The sequence below is a fragment of the Thamnophis sirtalis genome, unplaced genomic scaffold, assembly GCF_051295495.1.
Source record: "Thamnophis sirtalis isolate CommonGarterSnake01/CBP01778 unplaced genomic scaffold, rThaSir2_p1.2 scaffold_14, whole genome shotgun sequence".
Taxonomy (NCBI): domain Eukaryota; kingdom Metazoa; phylum Chordata; class Lepidosauria; order Squamata; family Natricidae; genus Thamnophis; species Thamnophis sirtalis.
In genome coordinates this window covers 26,668,367-26,686,923 of record NW_028261394.1, presented here as the reverse complement: position 1 = coordinate 26,686,923, position 18,557 = coordinate 26,668,367, and the positions used below count along the sequence as shown (strand labels likewise).

At 46.7% G+C, this 18,557-nt stretch overlaps 1 protein-coding gene across 1 annotated transcript in view; it reads left to right on the top strand.

Moving 5' to 3' along the window:
• CCDC102A (coiled-coil domain containing 102A) overlaps window positions 1-18,557 on the top strand; it is a 40,597-nt gene that overhangs the window by 14,182 nt on the left and 7,858 nt on the right. The window contains exons 4-7 of the mRNA XM_087728500.1: window positions 899-1,015; window positions 4,134-4,343; window positions 13,279-13,449; window positions 16,529-16,632. Of these exons, the coding sequence (XP_087584626.1) occupies window positions 899-1,015; window positions 4,134-4,343; window positions 13,279-13,449; window positions 16,529-16,632 (602 nt within the window). The remainder of the gene's footprint in view (window positions 1-898; window positions 1,016-4,133; window positions 4,344-13,278; window positions 13,450-16,528; window positions 16,633-18,557) is intronic.

Here is an 18,557-nt window from a genome sequence, read left to right as displayed (position 1 = left end):
CTCATAAGTTCTACTGATATTTATGTGCTATCTTTTAACATTTATCACAATCCATTTGAAAATTTAAAAGTATAATCAGGGTCTCTTTTCTGCCACCTCGTACATCTATCTTATTTTACAATAAACCTACTTCTTCTTCAATCTCCTTTCCTCCCAATCTCCCTTCTTCTCTACCTTCTTCTTTTCTCCTCTCTCTTTTCTTCTTTTCCTCCCTCTCCCCCACTCCTCCTCTCTTCTTCCCCTTCCTACCCTTTCTCTTTCCCCTTCTCCTTCACTGCCACTCCTTCTCCCTCTCCACCATTCTTCCTCCTTCGTCTCCTCCCTAACGTTACTAGAGAAGAGCAACCAAGAGGATTAGAGGACTGGAGGCTTAAAACATAAGATGGACGGTTGCAGGAATTGGGCACGGCTGGTCTAGTGAAGAGAAGGACCAGGGGAGACAGGAGAGCATCTTCCAATATTTGAGGGGCTGCCACAGAGAGGAGGGGCTCAAGCTATTTTCCAAGGCACCTGAAGGCTAGAAAAGAAATAATGGATGGAAACTGATCAAGGAGAGATTCAACCTGGAAATAAGGAGGAATTTTCTGACAGTGAGAACAATCAACCCATGGAACAGAAGTTGCCTTCAGAAGTTGTGGGAGCTTCATCCCTGGAAGCTTTCAAGAAGAGACTGCCATCTGTCAGAAATGGTGTAGGGTCTCCTGTTTGGGCTAGATGAGCTACAAGGTACCTTCCAACTCTGTTAATCTATTAATATTTTGAAAGTTAGTGGGCACAATCTAGGTGGCCATTGGTGGCTGCAGACATTGAAGGACCTCTCTTTCTAATGCCTCAATCTGATCCACCAAGACTGATTGTTACACAAATGGAATTTATAACTTTTTTTTTTTGTCTCTAGCTGAACATTCTCAAGGAGATTCACCAGGATGAGCTGGGACGCATCTCTGAGGACCTAGAAGACGAACTGGGGGCTCGCTCAAGTATGGACAAGAAACTGGTCGAGTTACGGTCAGAGGTGAGGCGGAAGGGAAGAGTGAATTTGCTATTTGCTCGTGGGCATCCCCTGAATGTCCTTTTGTCCCATTGAAGTTCAACAGCTGCTGAGTTCCATGGATGCTTTAGAACAGTGTTTCTCAACCTTGGCAACTTGAAGGTGTCCGGACTTCAACTCCCAGAATTCCCCAGCCAGCATTTGCTGGCTGGGGAATTCTGGAAGTTGAAGTCCGGACACCTTCAAGTTGCCAAGGTTGAGAAACACTGATTTAGAACCTGTGCCATTGAATTCTCAGGAGCCGAGGTCAAAGAGTTGATCCACAGCAGAGATCCTCAAACTTTTTTGTCTCGGTGGCCTGGAGCAGGGTAGGGGATGATTTTGCGGGAAGGGCAAGCGCATGTGTGCGAGCCCCTGTGATGTTTGTGATGACACTCACATGAGTGGGACCACAAGTGCCCGTGATAATGAGTGGGCTGATGCACACGGACGTGCATGCACCGGCCAGCCACTCACGCAACCCAGTGCCGATTAGGCTATTGCCCCGTAGTGGGTTGCAGCCCACAGATTTAGGACCCCTGATCTAGAACCTTAAACCTTTAACTTGGGATTTGACTTGGGATTTGGAGGAGGAAAGTGGAAGTCTTTGACTCCAGATTCCAGCAAGAGATTTTGCTGCCTAAATGTCAGAGCTGGACATGATTGGCCACAGATCACATAGACCAGGGGTGCGAAAAACAATTTCATTGAGGGCGGCATCAGGGTTGTGGTTGACCTTGGGGGCTGGCTGTGCGTGGCTGACTGGGTGGGCATGGCCAGCTTGATGCCACTCACTGGGTGTAGCCAATTGGGTGGGCGTGGCCAGCTTGCTCCCCAAATTGTGCCCTGTTTCCTCTTCGCATTGGTAGACTGGGCTGAAGCAACGCAGGGCAGCTCCTTACCTTTTCCAGAGCTGGATCCTATCATATTGTGGGCCAGATCCAGCCTACCGGCCTTGAGTTTGACATCCATGATGTAGACCAAGGGTCACCAACTCCCGATCCATGCCCCCTCCAGTCCATGGAAAAGCATCTCTCCACAGAATCAGTCCCTGGTACCCAAAAGGTTGGGGGCCAATGATGTAGACCATAGATCAGTGTTTCTCAACCCTGGCCACTTGAAGATGTCCAGACTTCAACTCCCAGAATTCCCCAGCCAGCATTCGCTGGCTGGGGAATTCTGGGAGTTGAAGTCCAGACATCTTCAAATGGCCAAGGTTGAGAAACACTGCCATAGATGGACAATCCTTGTTAAGGAATCAAGTGCAGCTTCTTCTTTCTTCCCAAAGTCTGTTAGATGTCGCCTCCTCTCTCGGTCTAGATCTATTCTTACCTCTGTAAAATGCATTCACAAGTAAGCCTTGCATGGGTGAAAATTGTTGTGTTTGCACCACAAAGCTAACAATTGTTAAATTAATTAAAATTAACCAAAGTTAGCATGTGCTGAGAATGTAGCTTTATCTTAGTTCAATACCCTGGTCCCAATATAAGCACAAATGTTATATCTATGCGGCCATTGTAGGCAGCCGTATGATTCATGCTATCTTTGTAAGTGTTTTATATATCAATATTTAGGCCATTGTTCCAATAAAGCGCAATATTTATTAGCTGGAGAAAGTCTGCTTTTCCTCCTGAATAAGCTGTTCAAAGTCAATCAGAATAGAACTGGAAGGGACCTTGGAGGTCTTCTAGTCCAACCCTTTGCTCAAGCAGGAGACCCTATAAAATTTGAGACGTGGGCATCCAGTTTCTTCTTAAAAACCTCTAGTGTTGAAGCACCCACAACTTCTGAAGGCAACTTCTGTTGCTTTTCTTTTATTATTATTATTATAAAAACTTATGCACATTGACAAAAACATACACAGCACTTACAAATAGCATTGGAATTACACATTCCTTCTTACAGCAGATATCTATTGGTGCATCTTTACAAACACTATTTCCCTCGCAATACATTTTAGTTTTACACTTATCATCCTATTATTTCTTGCTCTTTTGCTTATTAGTCTATGTTTGGTTATTTGTGTCAGCCAGTCTTTGTTGTTCTTCTACTAATATAGAACTTTTCCTACTTTTATAAATCCTACTTTTCATACATTCTTATTGCTAATTCCTACTTCTTCTACAATGCAAACTACATTGTCCAAATTCTTATTTCCTGTTGTTGCCTAGCTGTTGCTTTTCTAATCAGCCAAGGCTGGATAGAAGTACAGTATGCTTGAAAATCATACCATAGCTTCCCTCAAACAACTCCATTGTGATTATGAACGCAAAGTATTGTTTGAGAGCATACCCAAACGATATTCAAGGAATTCGGAACAGAATGGAGCTGGAAGGGACCTTGGGGGTCTTCTAGTCCAACCGCCTGCTCAAGCAGGAGATCCTACACCATTTCAGATAAGAGACTTCCTAGTCCCTTCTTAAAAACCTCCAAAGATAGGGTGATCATGATTTCTGGTGGCAAGCTGTTCCACTGGTTAATTGTCCTCACTGTTAGGAAGTTTCTCCTTAATTCCAGGTTGCTTTTCTCCTTGATTAGTTTCCATCCATTGTTTCTTGTCTTGCCTTTTGGTGCTTTAGAAAACAAATTGACCCCCCCCCCGCTCTTTGTGGCAGCCCATCAAATACTGGAAGACTGCTATCATGTCCCCCCTAGTCTGTAGGACTCAGAAATCCATCAGAGCAGGTGTCCAAATGTCTGTCTGCCTCCGGAGAGTTTATTTGGCTTTTATACAGTTTCAACCAGCAAAGCAAGAGCCTAGGTAGCCACAGCATTGTTATTGGCGTCTTCTCCTTGTCAGTCTCTAAGACCATCCCAGCCAGGGTAGAGTCTCACCTAACACCATCGTTCCTGGTAGGGCCTGGTTCTACTAATTAGGTGAGCTCATAGACAGTTGAGGTCATCAGTTACTAAGGCGCATGGCAGTTTGCTGCTCATGCCTGTACGTAACCTTTGTATAACCTCTACACTAGTCTTTCTTTTCTCTAGACTGGCCATAGCTCTCTCCCATGACAGCAGGTCACTTTGTGCTCCAGTGTGTGACAAGGAGCCCCACAGTCACGTTGACCTCACACCCACACACCTCTTTCTTCCCATGCCAAAGATGGAGCGTCTCCAGGCTGAGAACGCAGCCGAATGGGGCAAGCGAGAACGGCTGGAAACAGAGAAGCTGAATCTGGAACGGGAGAATAAGAAGCTGAAGGCCCAAATCGAAGATCTGGAAGAAATCCTGGCTCGGAAGCGGAGACAAACCACCTGCGCTCTTGACACGGATTTCAAGACCATCCAAACGGAGCTGTTTGAGAAGAATAAGGTAATTGGGGCTCCATTTTTGATGGGGGAGGAAACCCCCTCTGCTCTGGAACTATGACTTGCGGGATGGGGGTGGGGATGCTTGCAACTCTTCTGGGTCAAGAACCTCATTTGGATTCTGGTTAGTGTACAGGTAGTCCTCGGTTTATAACGGAATGTTTGGAATGTTTATTATAATTTATAGGCCGCCCTTTTCCCTGAGGGGACTCAGGGCGGCTTACAAAACACGGGGAAGGGGGTACAAAGACAAAAAAACATAAGACAATACATAATATTAAAAATAGAGCACAACATTCACTCATCATTCGGGAGGGGACGAACTAAGATTTTTTATCCCCAGGCCTGACGGGATAGCCAGATCTTAAGGGCCATGCGGAAGGCCTGGGCGGTGGTGAGGGTGCGGATCTCCACGGGGAGATTGTTCCATAGCGTCGGAGCTGCAACTGAGAAGGCTCTCCTCCGCGTAGTCGCCAGTCGGCATTGACTGGCGGATGGAATTCGGAGGAGGCTACCCTGTGCGATCTGATGGGACGCAGGGAGGTAATTGGCAGAAGGCGGTCTCTCAAATAGCCAGATCCACTACCATGGAGCGCTTTGTGAGTGGTAAGTAGGACCTTGAAGTGCACCCGGAGATCAACAGGTAGCCAGCGCAGCTCACGGAGGATCGGTGTTATGTGGGCGAACCGTGGTGCGCCCACGATCACTCGCGCGGCCGCATTCTGGACTAGCTGAAGTCGCCGGATGCTCTTCAAGGGCAGCCCCATGTAGAGCACGTTGCAGTATTCCAGCCTGGAGATCACAAGGGCTCGAGTGACTGTTGTGAGTGCCTCCCGGTTCAGGTAGGGCCGCAACTGGCGCATCAGGCGAACCTGAGCAAATGCCCCCCTGGTCACAGCTGACAAATGATGGTCAAAACTCAGCTGTGGGTCCAGGAGGACTCCCAAGTTGCGGACCCTGTCTGAGGGGTATAAATTTTGTCCCCCCCAGCCTGATTGATGGAACATTAGCCAAATTATTGGGAGGAAAACACAACAGCCACTCGGTCTTTTCCGGGTTGAGCACCAGTTTGTTAGCTCTCATCCAGTCTTTGACAGCCTCAAGGCCCCGGTTCATCACTTCCACTGCTTCATTGAGTTGGCACGGGGCGGACAGATACAACTGTGTATCGTCCGCATACTGATGGTATTTTATCCCGTGCCTCCGAATGATCTCGCCCAGCGGTTTCATGTATATGTTAAATAGTAGGGGGAATAAGACCGAGCCCTGCGGCACCCCACAAGTAAGGGGCCTCGGGGACGATCTCTGCCCCCCCACCAACACCGACTGCGACCTGTCCGAGAGGTAGGAGGAGAACCACTGCAAAACAGTGCCGCCCACCCCCACCTCCCGCAGTCGTCGCAGAAGGATACCATGGTCGATGGTATCGAAAGCCGCTGAGAGGTCAAGGAGAACCAGGATGGACGCATGGCCTCCATCTCTGGCTCTCCAGAGATCATCGGTCAATGCGACCAAAGCGGTTTCTGTGCTGTAACCGGGCCTGAAGCCAGACTGGAAGGGGTCAAGATAGTTAGCTTCCTCCAAGGTACGCTGAAGCTGGAAGGCCACCACTTTCTCAACAACCTTCCCCACGAAGGGGAGGTTGGAGACTGGACGGTAGTTGTTAAGAACTGCTGGATCCAAGGACGGTTTCTTCAGGAGGGGTCTCACCACCGCCACCTTCAGCGCGGTGGGGAGATGCCCCTCCCGAAGAGAGGTGGTAACAACCGCCTGGATCCAGCCTCGTGTCACCTCACTGCTGTTGGCAACCAGCCAGGAGGGACACGGGTCCAGTATACAGGTGGAGGCACTCACAGCTCGCATAGCCTTGTCCACATCCCCGGAGGCAACATCCTGAAACTCAACCCAGAGATGGTCTGCCAGATCATTCCCTTGTGTCTCGGCTGGATCTGCAGGAGTGGAGTCCAGGTCCGATCGAAACCGAGCAACTTTGTCCTCCAAGAACTGTACATACTCCTCAGCCTTACCCTGTAAGGGGTTCTCCGTCTCCCTCCTATTTAGGAGGGAGCGGGTTATCCTAAACAGGGCGGCTGGGCGGGACTCGGCGGACGCTACCAAGGAGGCAATGTGTGATCTTTTGGCTGTTCTTAGAGCCCAAATATACTCCTTGGTGCAAGATGTCAACAGTGCCCGGCTCGACTCGGACCTATCGGACCTCCACAGGTGCTCTAGGCGTCTCCTCCGGCGCTTTATCTCACGGAGCTCCTCGGTGAACCAAGGAGGCCTCCGTGGGCCGCTGACCCGGAGGGGCCGTAGTGGCGCAATCCGGTCCAGAGACTCTGATGCTGCCGAGTGCCAGGCAGCAGCAAGAGTCTCCGCCGAACTGTGGGCGAGAGCATCTGGAATAACCCCAAGCTCCGTCTGGAACCTTACTGGGTCCATAAGTCGCCTGGGGCGGAACCACCTGGTCGGTTCCTCCTCCCTACGGTGGGGGTTTGGCCTCTGGAAGTCTAGCCTCAGTAGGCAGTGGTCTGACCACGACAGGGGAATGATCTCATTTCCCCTCAGACCAAGATCATAACTCCACTGCTCCGAGAGGAATACGAGGTCGAGCGTGTGACCCGCTGAGTGGGTTGGGCCTCGAATTACCTGGGTCAAGCCCATGGCTGTCATGGAAGCCATGAACTCCTGCGCTCCATCAGAGTGTTCACCGAGCGAAGGCAAATTGAAGTCCCCCAGAACCATAAGCCTAGGGAACTCAACCGCCAGCTCGGCTACTGACTCGAGGAGCGAGGGGAGGGCTGCTGCAACGTAGTTGGGAGGCAGGTACGTAAGCAGCAAACCCACTTGACCCTTGAGGTCCAGCGTCACCAGTAGGGACTCACACCCGACAAGCTCCGGAGCAGGGATCCTACGAGGTACTAAAGACTCCCGGATTACAATAGCCACACTGCCACCCCTTCCCTGGGCTCTCGGCTGATGAAGCACCTGAAATCCGTCTGGGCACATCTCTACGAGGGGGACTCCTCCCTCCGTGCCCAGCCATGTCTCAGTAATACATGCCAGGTCTGCGCCCTCGTCTGTTATCAAGTCCCGGACGAGGGGAGCCTTGTGAACTACAGACCTGGCATTTAGCGACAACAGCCTGAGACCAGGGTCCTGACTACTCGCGCCATCTGACCTTGGAGTGGGACTCATAGGGCCGGAAGGAGGGATCTCTGTGATATAGCGAACCCTCCTTCCCCGGTAATGGCCAGCCCTAAAGTCCCCGCCGTATCTGCCTCTCCCTGTTATGACCGCAATGCTCCGACCCTCTCCCGTGGATGTAGTTCCCCCAACCACCCCGGTGGCCCCCGCAAATCCCACCAGGTCCTCCGAATCATACATACTCATTCACTCACTCAAACAATCCCCACATGATGATTAAAACACAAAAATACAACAATAATAATGATAAAAAGTGGGATCATTCATTCAATCTCATACATACTCCTAACATATCCCAAACACAGTAAGAAAAAGATAGCAAAAGATAGAAAAAGGAAGAAAAAAATAGAATTGCGCACTTATTACGTTGTTAAAAAGCGAGTCCAGATCGAGCCAAATGGCTCTCCATAATTAAAGTAATTAAAATAGATGTTGTGATTAGCGTCCAGTTATAGTCCGGAGAAGGTATACGGGGGGGTAGTTCGTATTCCCCTCTTCTGTTGGTCTGGATAAGTCCAAAGAGTCCGGAATAAATAAAGGGGATAGGAGGTCGTCTTCCACCAGTGCTGCTCCAAATAGAGTTCCCAGGATAATAGTGGTAGGTAATGATGCTGATGGTACTCGAAGCCAAATAAAGCTGAGCTAGCGGGTCTGGAACCAGATGGAACTGAGATAGCAGGACCAAAGACAGATGGAACTTGGCTAGCAAGTCTGGGTAACCAAACACCACAATCAGATGTGGCTGGAAATTAAAAACCCACCATAAGGGGGCGCCAGATGGTACGTGGAAGACACAAGGCAGAGCCTCACCGAAGCAAAGGGAGGCAGGAAATAAAATGCATCCAGGGAGCCACCTGACTGGGCAGGGATAAAGAAGGGAGGAGGCAATGCTGGGAGGGAAGTAAGGCTGGATGGAAAAAGGGGCCATCCGGAGGGGCTGGTGCAGCATCGGGGGAAGCCACCCATCCACTCTGCTCAGTCCCCACACTGCTCCGATAAGTTCTCTCTCCCTCCAAGATGATGATGGTCTCACACAGCCCCAATGAGGCAGTTCAATAAGCCTGGTAGAAAAAGTTCGATAAGCCAGGTAGAGAAGCCAGGTAGAGAGGCCAGAAGCCACCACCGTTGCAGCCGGCGTGATGTTACTCCTCCCACCGCCAAGTAATGCAAACAGCTCACGGAACCCAAAACCCCAAAGTTGTAGAGCCCGGGGGCGTCCAGAAACGGCGACCCCTGCAAGGGACTGGGCTGGTCCTATAAATTCTCTCTCCTTCCAAGACAGCAATAGTCCCGTAAAACCCCAGTGCTGTGGCTCAATAGACCAAAGAAAATCTCCTGGATCGAAAAACGCTGACACGACGCCGCCCCCCCCCCCCACTGTCGGATAACGCGGGCGGCTCGCAGTTCACAGACCTTCGAGATCGTACTGTCCGGGGTCGCTCAGAAACGGCGATCCCCGCAAAGGTTTGGGCTCCTCGGGTCCCCTGGATTCCGGACATCCCCGGAACCTTCTTCGGGCGCATAAATTTCAGGGTTTTCAGATGTTTTTCCAGCGTTTGCTCTCCTTATCGTCTGGAGCAAAACGCCTGGGCGCCATCTTCCGTTCTCGCACATGCGCACAAAGCCCAGCTCATGTGTCCGTTCAAAGTTACAACGGCACTGAAAACAGTTTTTCACACGCGTGACTTTTGCGACATTCCCATGGTCACATGATCAAAATTCAGAGGCTTGGAAACTGGCATGTACTTATGACAGTCGCAGTGTCTGCGGGTCACGTGATCACCCCCTTTTGCGACCTTCGGAACAGCAAAGTCAATGGGGAAGCCAGGTTCACTTAACAACCATGTTCCTAACTTAACAATTCCAGGGATGCACTTAACAGCTGTGGCAAGAAAAGTTATAAAATGGGGCAAAATCCACTTCACAAATGTCTCACTTATCAACAGAAAATTTGGGCTCAGTTTTGGTCATACATCAAGGACTACCTGTATATTGGCATTGGGGGAGGGGGCAGCCTCCTCAGAGTAGTGGGGAAAATGCTCCATGAATTTACTTTATAATTACATATAATTTAAATTAAGTTAAATGCTGTTAATATAACCCCTGGTTTCTTGAATCCCACGTATTTCTGTAGGATCTTGAAACAATACATTGCATAAGTTCCCAAGGCTATTGATTAATCACAGTTTGGTACTATTACAGTTGGGTGTGCAGTCAGCCAGATGTTTAGAGTGGGCTTGGCATTTTCATCCACCTACTGAGTCCTTTCCAAGGACTTGAGATAGGTAGATGTAGTTGTTGGAGGGTAGAGGTGATTAGAGGAATGGAGGCTAAAACGTAAGATGAACAGTTGCAGGAACTGGGCATGGCTAGTCTAGAGCAGAGAAGGACCAGGGGAGGCAGGATAGCAGTCTTCCAGTACTTGAAGGGCTGCCCCAGAGAGGGGGGTGGGGGGTAAGCTATTTTCCAAGGCCAGACAAGGAACAATGGATGGAAACTGATCAAGGAGAGATTCAACCTGGAAATAAGGAGGAATTTCCTGACAGTGAGAAAAATCAACCCATGGAACAGAAGTTGTGGGAGCTTCATCACAGAAAGCTTTCAAGAAGAGACTGGACTGCCATCTGTCAGAAATGGTGTAGGATCTAATGCTTGGGGGGAGGGTTGGACTAGATGACCTACAAGGTCCCTTCCAACTCTGTTAATCTGTTAAAGAGGTATGACGCTGCCTTTTGCAATTGTGAAGGTGGTGAACTTGTGAATGTCGATCAGGTTCAAATTGTGCTCACAATGTTTTGGGATTGCACCCAGCGTGCCTAGTATATGGTTGATTGCACAGTCATCCAAAAGTTTGGACTGGATTTGGCCTTTTTATTCGTCCATTGAGTCCTGCTCAAGATCCTGGGATATTCAGATGTTGTTTGATGGCGTTCAAGGTCTCATCACAGAATGTGAGCTGTTCCCAGCAAAGATGCCTTTTGCAATTGACTGATGGGAATTTTGTCAAGAGGAGGAGGAGGAGGAGGAGGAGGAGGAGGAGGAAACTGTCTCATCCCCAGGAGAAGGGAAAAGAGGAGGAGGAGGAGGAGGAGGAGGAAGAAGAAGAAGAGGAGGAGGAGGAGGAAGAAGAAGGAGGAGAAGAAGAAGAAGAAGAAGAAAAGAAGAAGAAGAAGAAGAAGAAGAAGAAGAAGAAGAAGAAGAAGAAGAAGAAGAAGAAGAAGAAGAAGAAGAAGAAACAACAACAACAACAACAACAACAACCTTTTAAGTTATAAATAATTCTGTAATCATAGCAAAGAACTTTTGTTATTGGGCTGATATAGGTTTTAAAAAAAGGAAAAATCCATCAAAGTCAGAATCAGCTCCTGATTACATGGTCATATGGTTTTCTTGGCCATAACACAGAAGCAGTTTTTGCCTTTTCTTCTCCCAGTTTCTGACTTCCCAGTCCCCCCCCCCACTCCTAATTATGAGGACCACAAGTCATAAGTGCATTTATTCCCATTTCAGACAAAAAAAATATCTATAGTGGGTTTCCATTCAGCAATAAACGTAATTGTCTTTTCTCTAATCAATCAAGTCAATTTGGCCATCTCTGAAAGTTGTGTTATCTTCACCAACCATCCCTCCATTTGAGGGTAAAATGTCCCGTCCCCCCCGTCCCCCCAAAAAATACAGTAATTTTTTTTAAGGGTTTGAAAGAATATAAATGGAAAAAAATCTCATTTAGAAGTGGATGATACACAGAAATGCATGTTTAACTCTCACCAGGAGGGGGCAGTCAAACCTTACTATTATGGAAAAGGTTTTTCCCCCCCAATTCCTGTGTCTTGAGAAAGCAGGTTTATTTGTGGTACAGTGGATGCTGTTCAGCACCACGCCCAATCCAGTGAAATGGCACAAGTGCTTCTTCAAAAGGCAACTGGACTGTTTTGATATTGATTGCGGATTGCTGATTTCCTGATTGCTTATTTGTACCCTATGACTATCATTAAGCGATGATTCTTGACTAATGTATCTTTGTCTTTTTATGTACATTGAGAGCATCTGCACCAAAGACAAATTCCTTGTGTGTCAAATCACACTTGGCTAATAAAGAATTCTATTCTATTCTACTTACTTCTATTCTATTCTATTTTGTATTCTATTCTGTTCCTCCTCCTCATTCCATTCCATTCTATTTTCTATTCTATCCTATTCTATTCCTATTCCATTCCATTTCATTCTATTCTATTCTTTCCAATTCTATTCTATTCTATTCCTCTTTCTCATTCCATTCTATTCCTATTCTTTTCTATTCTATTTCTATTCCTATTCCTCATTCCATTCTATTCTCTATTCTATTCTATCTTATTCTATTCCTATTCCATTCCATTCCTTTCTATTCCATTCTATTCTGTTCTTTCTATTCCTTTCTATTCTATTCTATTCTATTCCTCATTCCATTCCATTCTCTATTCTATCCTATTCTATTCCTATTCCATTCCATTCCTTTCTATTCCATTCCATTCCATTCTATTCTATTCATTCTATTCTTTCTATTCTTTCCTATTCTTTTCTTTTCTATTCTATTCCTCTTCCTCATTCCATTTCATTCCATTCTATTATTCTATCGCATTCCTATTCTTTCCTATTCTTTTCTATTCTATTCCTCTTCCTCATTCCATTCCATTCTATTATTCTATCCTATTCCTATTCTTTTCTATTCTATTCCTACTCCTCATTCCATTCCGTTCCGTTCCGTTCTATTCCTATTCTGTTCCTATTCTACTTTATTCTATTATTTTTCCTTGAGGAAGGAGAAGAAAACATTTCGCTTCTCATCCAAGAAGCTTCATCAGTTGTGACTTGGATGGTGGGGGATGGAAGGATAGATTCTGACCATAGGTTCTGAGGCAGGATTCAATCTGGGTCCGTCCCCAGCACCAGAGGTTTAGTGGTCCTAGGAAGAATGATATCCTCATTCAATGCTTCCTGTACAGCTAGCCCTCGACTTACAATCCCAACTGAGCCCTTAACTGCTGTTTCTAAGCAAGACATTTCTTGAGTTTTGCCCCATTTTATGACCTTCCTTGCCACAGTTGTTGAGTGAATCACTGTAGTTGTTAGCAACACGGTTGTTAAGTGAATCTTGCTTCCCCCTTGGACTTTGTTTGTCAGAAGGTCACAAAAGGGGATGATCCCATGACCTTGGGACACTCCAACCGTCATAAGTACAAACCACTTGCCAAGTGACTGAATTATGATCACATGGCCATGGAGATGCAGCAAGGGTCATAAGTGTGAAAAACGGTCGTAAGTCACTCTTTTCAGTGCCGTTGCAGCCTTGAACGGTCACTAAACAAACTGTTTATAAGTCGAGGTCTGCCTGTCGTCATCAGAAGTCAAGCTTATCAGTTTAAGACAGTGTTTCTCAACCTAGGCAACTTGAAGATGTCCGGACTTCAACTCCCAGAATTCCCCAGCCAGCAAATGCTGGCTGGGGAATTCTGGGAGTTGAAGTCCGGACATCTTCAAGTTGCCTAGGTGGAAAAACACTGCTTTAAGAGCTTCTTTCTTTTATCCCAATTTTGGGATGAGTTGACCAATCAGAAGAGGATGTTTCTCCATAAAGGAAGAATCTTCCTCCTGTTAGATTGCATTCCAGGCAGATCTTCTCCCTCGGAGGGGGGGGGGACAAAGAATGTCATCCCTCGCCCCTCCCCAGTCCAAGCTGGTCTTCTGTCCTTCAGGAGTTGGCTGACCTGAAGCACGTCCATGCCAAACTGAAGAAGCAGCACCAGGAGAAGATGGCCGAACTGGGCCACACGACTCGGCGAGTGGAGCAGCACGAGGGAGAAGTGAAGAAGTTACGCTTGCGGGTGGAGGAACTCAAGAAGGAGCTGGCTCAAGCGGAGGATGAGGTGAGTTGCCTTCTGCTGACTTTGCAACGTTGACTTTAAAGGTAAAGGTGCTAGTCGTTCCCGACTCTAGGGGGCGGTGCTCATCTCCGTTTCAAAGCGGAAGAGCCAGCGCTGTCCAAAGATGTCTCCGTGGTCATGTGGCCGACATGACTAAACACCAAAGGAGCATGGAACGCTGTTACTTTCCCAGCAAAGGTGGTTCCTATTTTTCTACTTGCATTTTTGCATGCTTTCAAATTGCTAGGTTGGCAGGATCTGGGACAAGTAACGAGAGCTCACTCCATTATGTGGCTCTAGGGATTTGAACCGCCAAACTGCCGACCTTTCTGATCGACAAGCTCAACATCTTAGCCACTGAGCCACTGCGTCCCATGTAACTATCTGTAGTTAGCCTGGCCCTAAAAGATGGTATGACTTAATCTTAACCTCTTAATACTTTTTTGCTGTTTATTGTTTTCCCCTTAATATAAATCAGGAAGGCAAAATGTTTGCTCCAGACACTGTTAGCCAGATATAGAAGCCAATGAAATACAGCTATATGAATGGTGTAATACGGTACATTATATATCTATCTCAGGGTTAATTTTACCAAGCTCTGCTCATTATTGCTAAGGAAGACCCATTAAGTTCCATCTTCAGCTACAATGGAGGAGAAAATGCATTTTTTATTCAGATTACATCTCCTCTTTGGCCCCTGAATAGCCTTGTTGTGCCCAATACCGAATGCGCTTGGGGTTGAGCTCATTTTAATTGGCTTCTATTGATTCCGTGGAAATGCTTTGTCTTCTGTCTTTTTATGTCATTTGCTGACGTCTAAGTACCGTATTACACCATTCATATTTTATGGCTTCTGGAATCACCATTTGAGATTTAAGACCGGACGCACATTGAAGAATGACTGATAGATCGAATTGTCATAAATCCCATTGATTTCAAAAGGACCAACCCTCCTGGGGGTTTTAATGATTGTCATGCACAAATTATCTAGATGGTTCCGCTGGAGATGGGAGAGCATGCAGACAGCATGTAAAAGAGGCTCCTAGCTAAAAGTTCCTCCTGAAATCAGCAAAGAGGTTGAGACTCTGGAAAGAGTGCAGAGAAGAGCAACAAAAATGATTAGGGGGCTGGAGGCTAAAACATATGATGAACTGTTGCAGGAACTGGGCATGGCTAGTCTAGTGAAGAGAAGGACCCAGGGAGACAGGATAGCGGTCTTCCAATATTTGAGGGGCCGGAACAGAGATGAGGGGGTCAAGCTATTTTCCACAGCACCTGAAGGTCAGACAATGAATAATGGATGGAAAGTGAACAAGGAGAGATTCAACCTGGAAATAAGAAGGAACTTTCTGACAGTGGGAACAATCAATCCACGGAACAGAAGTTATCTTTGGAAGTTGTGGGAGCTTCTTCACTGGATGTTATTCAAAAGAGATTGGACAGCAACTTGTCTCAAATTGTACAAGGTCACCTGCTTGAAGACTAGAAAACCTCCAGGGTCCCTTCCAGCTCTGTTATTCTGTTAGTTCAATCAATGTCTCCTAGTCATCCATGTTTGGGAAGAGATTTCTTGGAACTTCCCGGAGTGCTGCTCCCAAGCCAGGGGGGAAAAAAGACAAAACAGACCCAGGATCCAATTTTGTCTGAGACAGTTTCATCTAAGAGTGATAAAAAAGAGGCATAAAATTGGACAAGAAGTGCTGGTTTCCATTACTGGCTGACTTAAGATCTGTGCAGCCATTTATTTCAAGTGACCTTGTAGTGAATCAGGCAAATGGAGCCCTCAGTATTTCAATCCCCTTTTTTATTGGACCTGCAAGAATAGAAGATGGAGGAAGTCAAGGCTGAAGAAGGGGCCAGCCCCCCCCCCCCACACCTTCTGTGGATGGGGCTCAGGTTCCATAAGCCTATGGCAAGATACAGGTAGCCCCAGACTTGCAACAGTTCATTTAGTGACCGTTCAAAGATGCGACGGCAGCGGGGAAAAATTAATACCGTTTTTCACACTTTTACCACTGCCTCCCCAGGGTCTCGAGTTCAAAATTCAGATGCTTGGCAGCTGACTCACACTTATGACGGTTGCAGTGATCCCGTTTTGCAACCTTCTGATAAGCAAAGTCAATAGGGAAGCTACTGTAGATGCATTTAACAACCTTGTTGCTCATTGAACAGCTACAGTGATTCACTTACTAACAACTGTGGCCGGAAAGGTCATAAAATGGGACAAAATTGAAAAAAACTTGGGGCTCCATTGTGGCCGTAACTCGAGGACTACCTGTAAATGTCTCCTTATTTCCAGGTTGAATCTCTCCTTTGTCAATTTCCATCCATTATTGACCTTCGGATACTTTGGGAAATAGATTGACCTCTTCCTCTCTGTGGCAGCCCCTCAAATATTAGACAATTGCTATCATGTCTCCCCTGGTCCTTCTCTTCCCTAGACTAGCCATGTCCCATTCCAGCAACCATTCATCGTATGTTTTAGCCTCCAGTCCCCTCATCATCCTGGTTGCTCTTCTCTGCACTTTTTCTAGAGTCTCAACATCTTTTTTATGGTGTGGTGACCTGCAGTACTGCAGGTGTGGTTTTACTAGGGCTTTATAGAGTGGTATTAGCACCTCCCTTGATCTTGATTGTATCCCTCTGTTAATGCAGTTTAGAATTGTGTTGGCTCTTTTGGCTGCCCCCACAAACTATTGGCTCCTATTTAGCTGGTTGTCCCCCAAGACTCCAAGATTCCTCTCCCAGTTGCTGCTATTAAGCCTGGTTTCACCCAGTCTCTATGTAGAGCCAAGGTGGCGCAGTGGTTAAATGCAACACTGCAGGCTACTGCTAGATCAGCAGGTCAGCGGTTCAAATCTCACCGGCTCAGGGTTGACTCAGCCTTCCATCCTTCCGAGGTGGGTAAAATGAGGACCCAGATTGTTGGGGGCAATATGCTGACTCTCTGTAAACCGCTTAGAGAGGCCTGAAAGGCCTATGAAGCGGTATATAAGTCTACTGCTATTGCTATATTGCTATTGCTATACATAAATACACATACATGTACATACATAAATGCTGTGGTCTCTGTCCCTTGCAGCTCGATGAGGCTCATAACCAGGCCCGCAAATTGCAGAGGTCGCTGGATGAGCAGACGGAACAGAGTGAAAATCTCCAAGTGCAGCTGGAACACCTGCAATCCAGGTAGGGGGAAGAAGTAAGAGACCTCTACTCGCCCTACAAACAGAGAGATGGAGGGTGTGAGAAGGGACACAGGTAGTCCTCGAATTATGACCGTAATTGAGCCAACTATAGCAGTCGGTAAGCAAACGTGGAGGTCCTTAAGCAAATCTGTTTTACCCAATGGGTGGGGTGTTTTTTTTGCCAGAAACAAGAATTAAGCCTGGGAGGCAGCAAAAAAAAAACCCATCAAACTTCACATGAATATAAGAGGCTGGAAGCTGCCAATCCAAAATTCAGTGATGTAACTGAGGAAGCCGTTGTAATTTCAAAATTGGATCACAAGAAGCGTTTGAGGGAGGGGGGTCTGTCATAAGTTTAAATGCTTGCTGAGTGGCCGGTCATAAGTGAAGAATCATCTGCATCTCTCAGAAAATCTGATGATTCCCTCCCCCGCCTTTTCTAGTTTCACAACTTGATGAGGTTTCCAATCAAGTTTCTAGTTCCTCTTGTTTAGGAGAAGTACTTGAAGATAATTTGTGTGGAATTTTTACATGTATATAGAAATGGCTTTAATACCCAAATGCTCATCTGAACTTCTGCTATTCACCTCTAGCAAAAGAGGCTTGGCCATAAAAAAATATTAAAAACTGCAACATGTATTTCACACCTAAGACAAAAAAATGAGATGAGGGTATACATTGCAGGTAGCAAGACCTTTTTAAAATAACTTCTCGTTTACCTGGAGTGGGGAATCTCTTACGATTCATGCCCCTTATTTCATTTTCTACTTTCAACTCGTTCCACGTATGAGGGGTTGCAATAATTCTGTTTTTGTTCTTTTTTGGAAGTTGGAAGCTAGGAGATCATTACAAAACTGGCCGGTTAGGTGCATTTGTTGACAAGGGTTAACAGATCCAGCTGACCTGTTTTCATGTCAGAATCACCATGGGATCCTTTTTGGTGATCTCCGCTTGTGATTCTTAATGGCCGAACCTCACCCACACCTGACCACACTTGTCGCCTATAGGTATATTCAGATGCACAAGTCCCTCTCTTGGCGTGCAAGGGGGTCATCCTTTGGGTAAAACGTGCTTTGCTAAGGTCTTCAGTTGGCCTCGAACCAGGGTGGCTAACCTTTTCTTCCTCACGTGCCAAAATCATGTACCGTATTTTTCGGACTATAAGACGCACTGGAGTATAAGACGCACCAAGATTTTGAAGAGGTAATTTTTTTTATAAAAAGCTTTTTCCCTCCCCAGCCCCCAGGAGCACTTTGCAAGAATTCTTTGTGCAAAATGGGGCATGCAGAGAGTTTGGGAGGCCTGCAGAGTTCTCCTGGGGGCTTGGGAGGGCAAAAAAAACCCTCATTTGTGTGAAAAATGGGCCCATTGTTCACTCATTTTTCCCTCCTCAGCCCCCAAGAGCACTTTGCAGGCCTCCCAAACCCTCTGCACGTCCATTTTTGCAAAAAACGGGATGCATGGCGCAGGGTTTTGCTGTATTAAGTGTATAAGACGCACCCAGATTTTCACCCTCTTTTTTGGATGGACAAAGGTACGTCTTATTCTCTGAAAAATACAGTACCTCTCACCCTCTTCTACAGGCAACAATCAAATAGGATGTGAGTAGCGCTGGGTTTCACATTTTATTACCACCGGTTTGCCCCTTCCACACATGCGCCCGGCCTCAAAAACATGGCTAAATAGGACAGCATAGAGCCAGTCTGAACCAACTGAATGCCACCTCTGGATGTGAGCCAGATCTTCTACCTCTGCTGTTCCACAAATGCAGAGAAACACTGATTTATCCCAATCTAGAAACTCTTCACTTCCCTTTGCTCCTTGAAGGAGAAAAATCAGGCTGAAAAAGACTGTCATCAGTTTTCCTTTATGGAACAACATAACAGGGCTGGTATCCTGGCCTCCATTTCTAGCACAGCTTCTGGT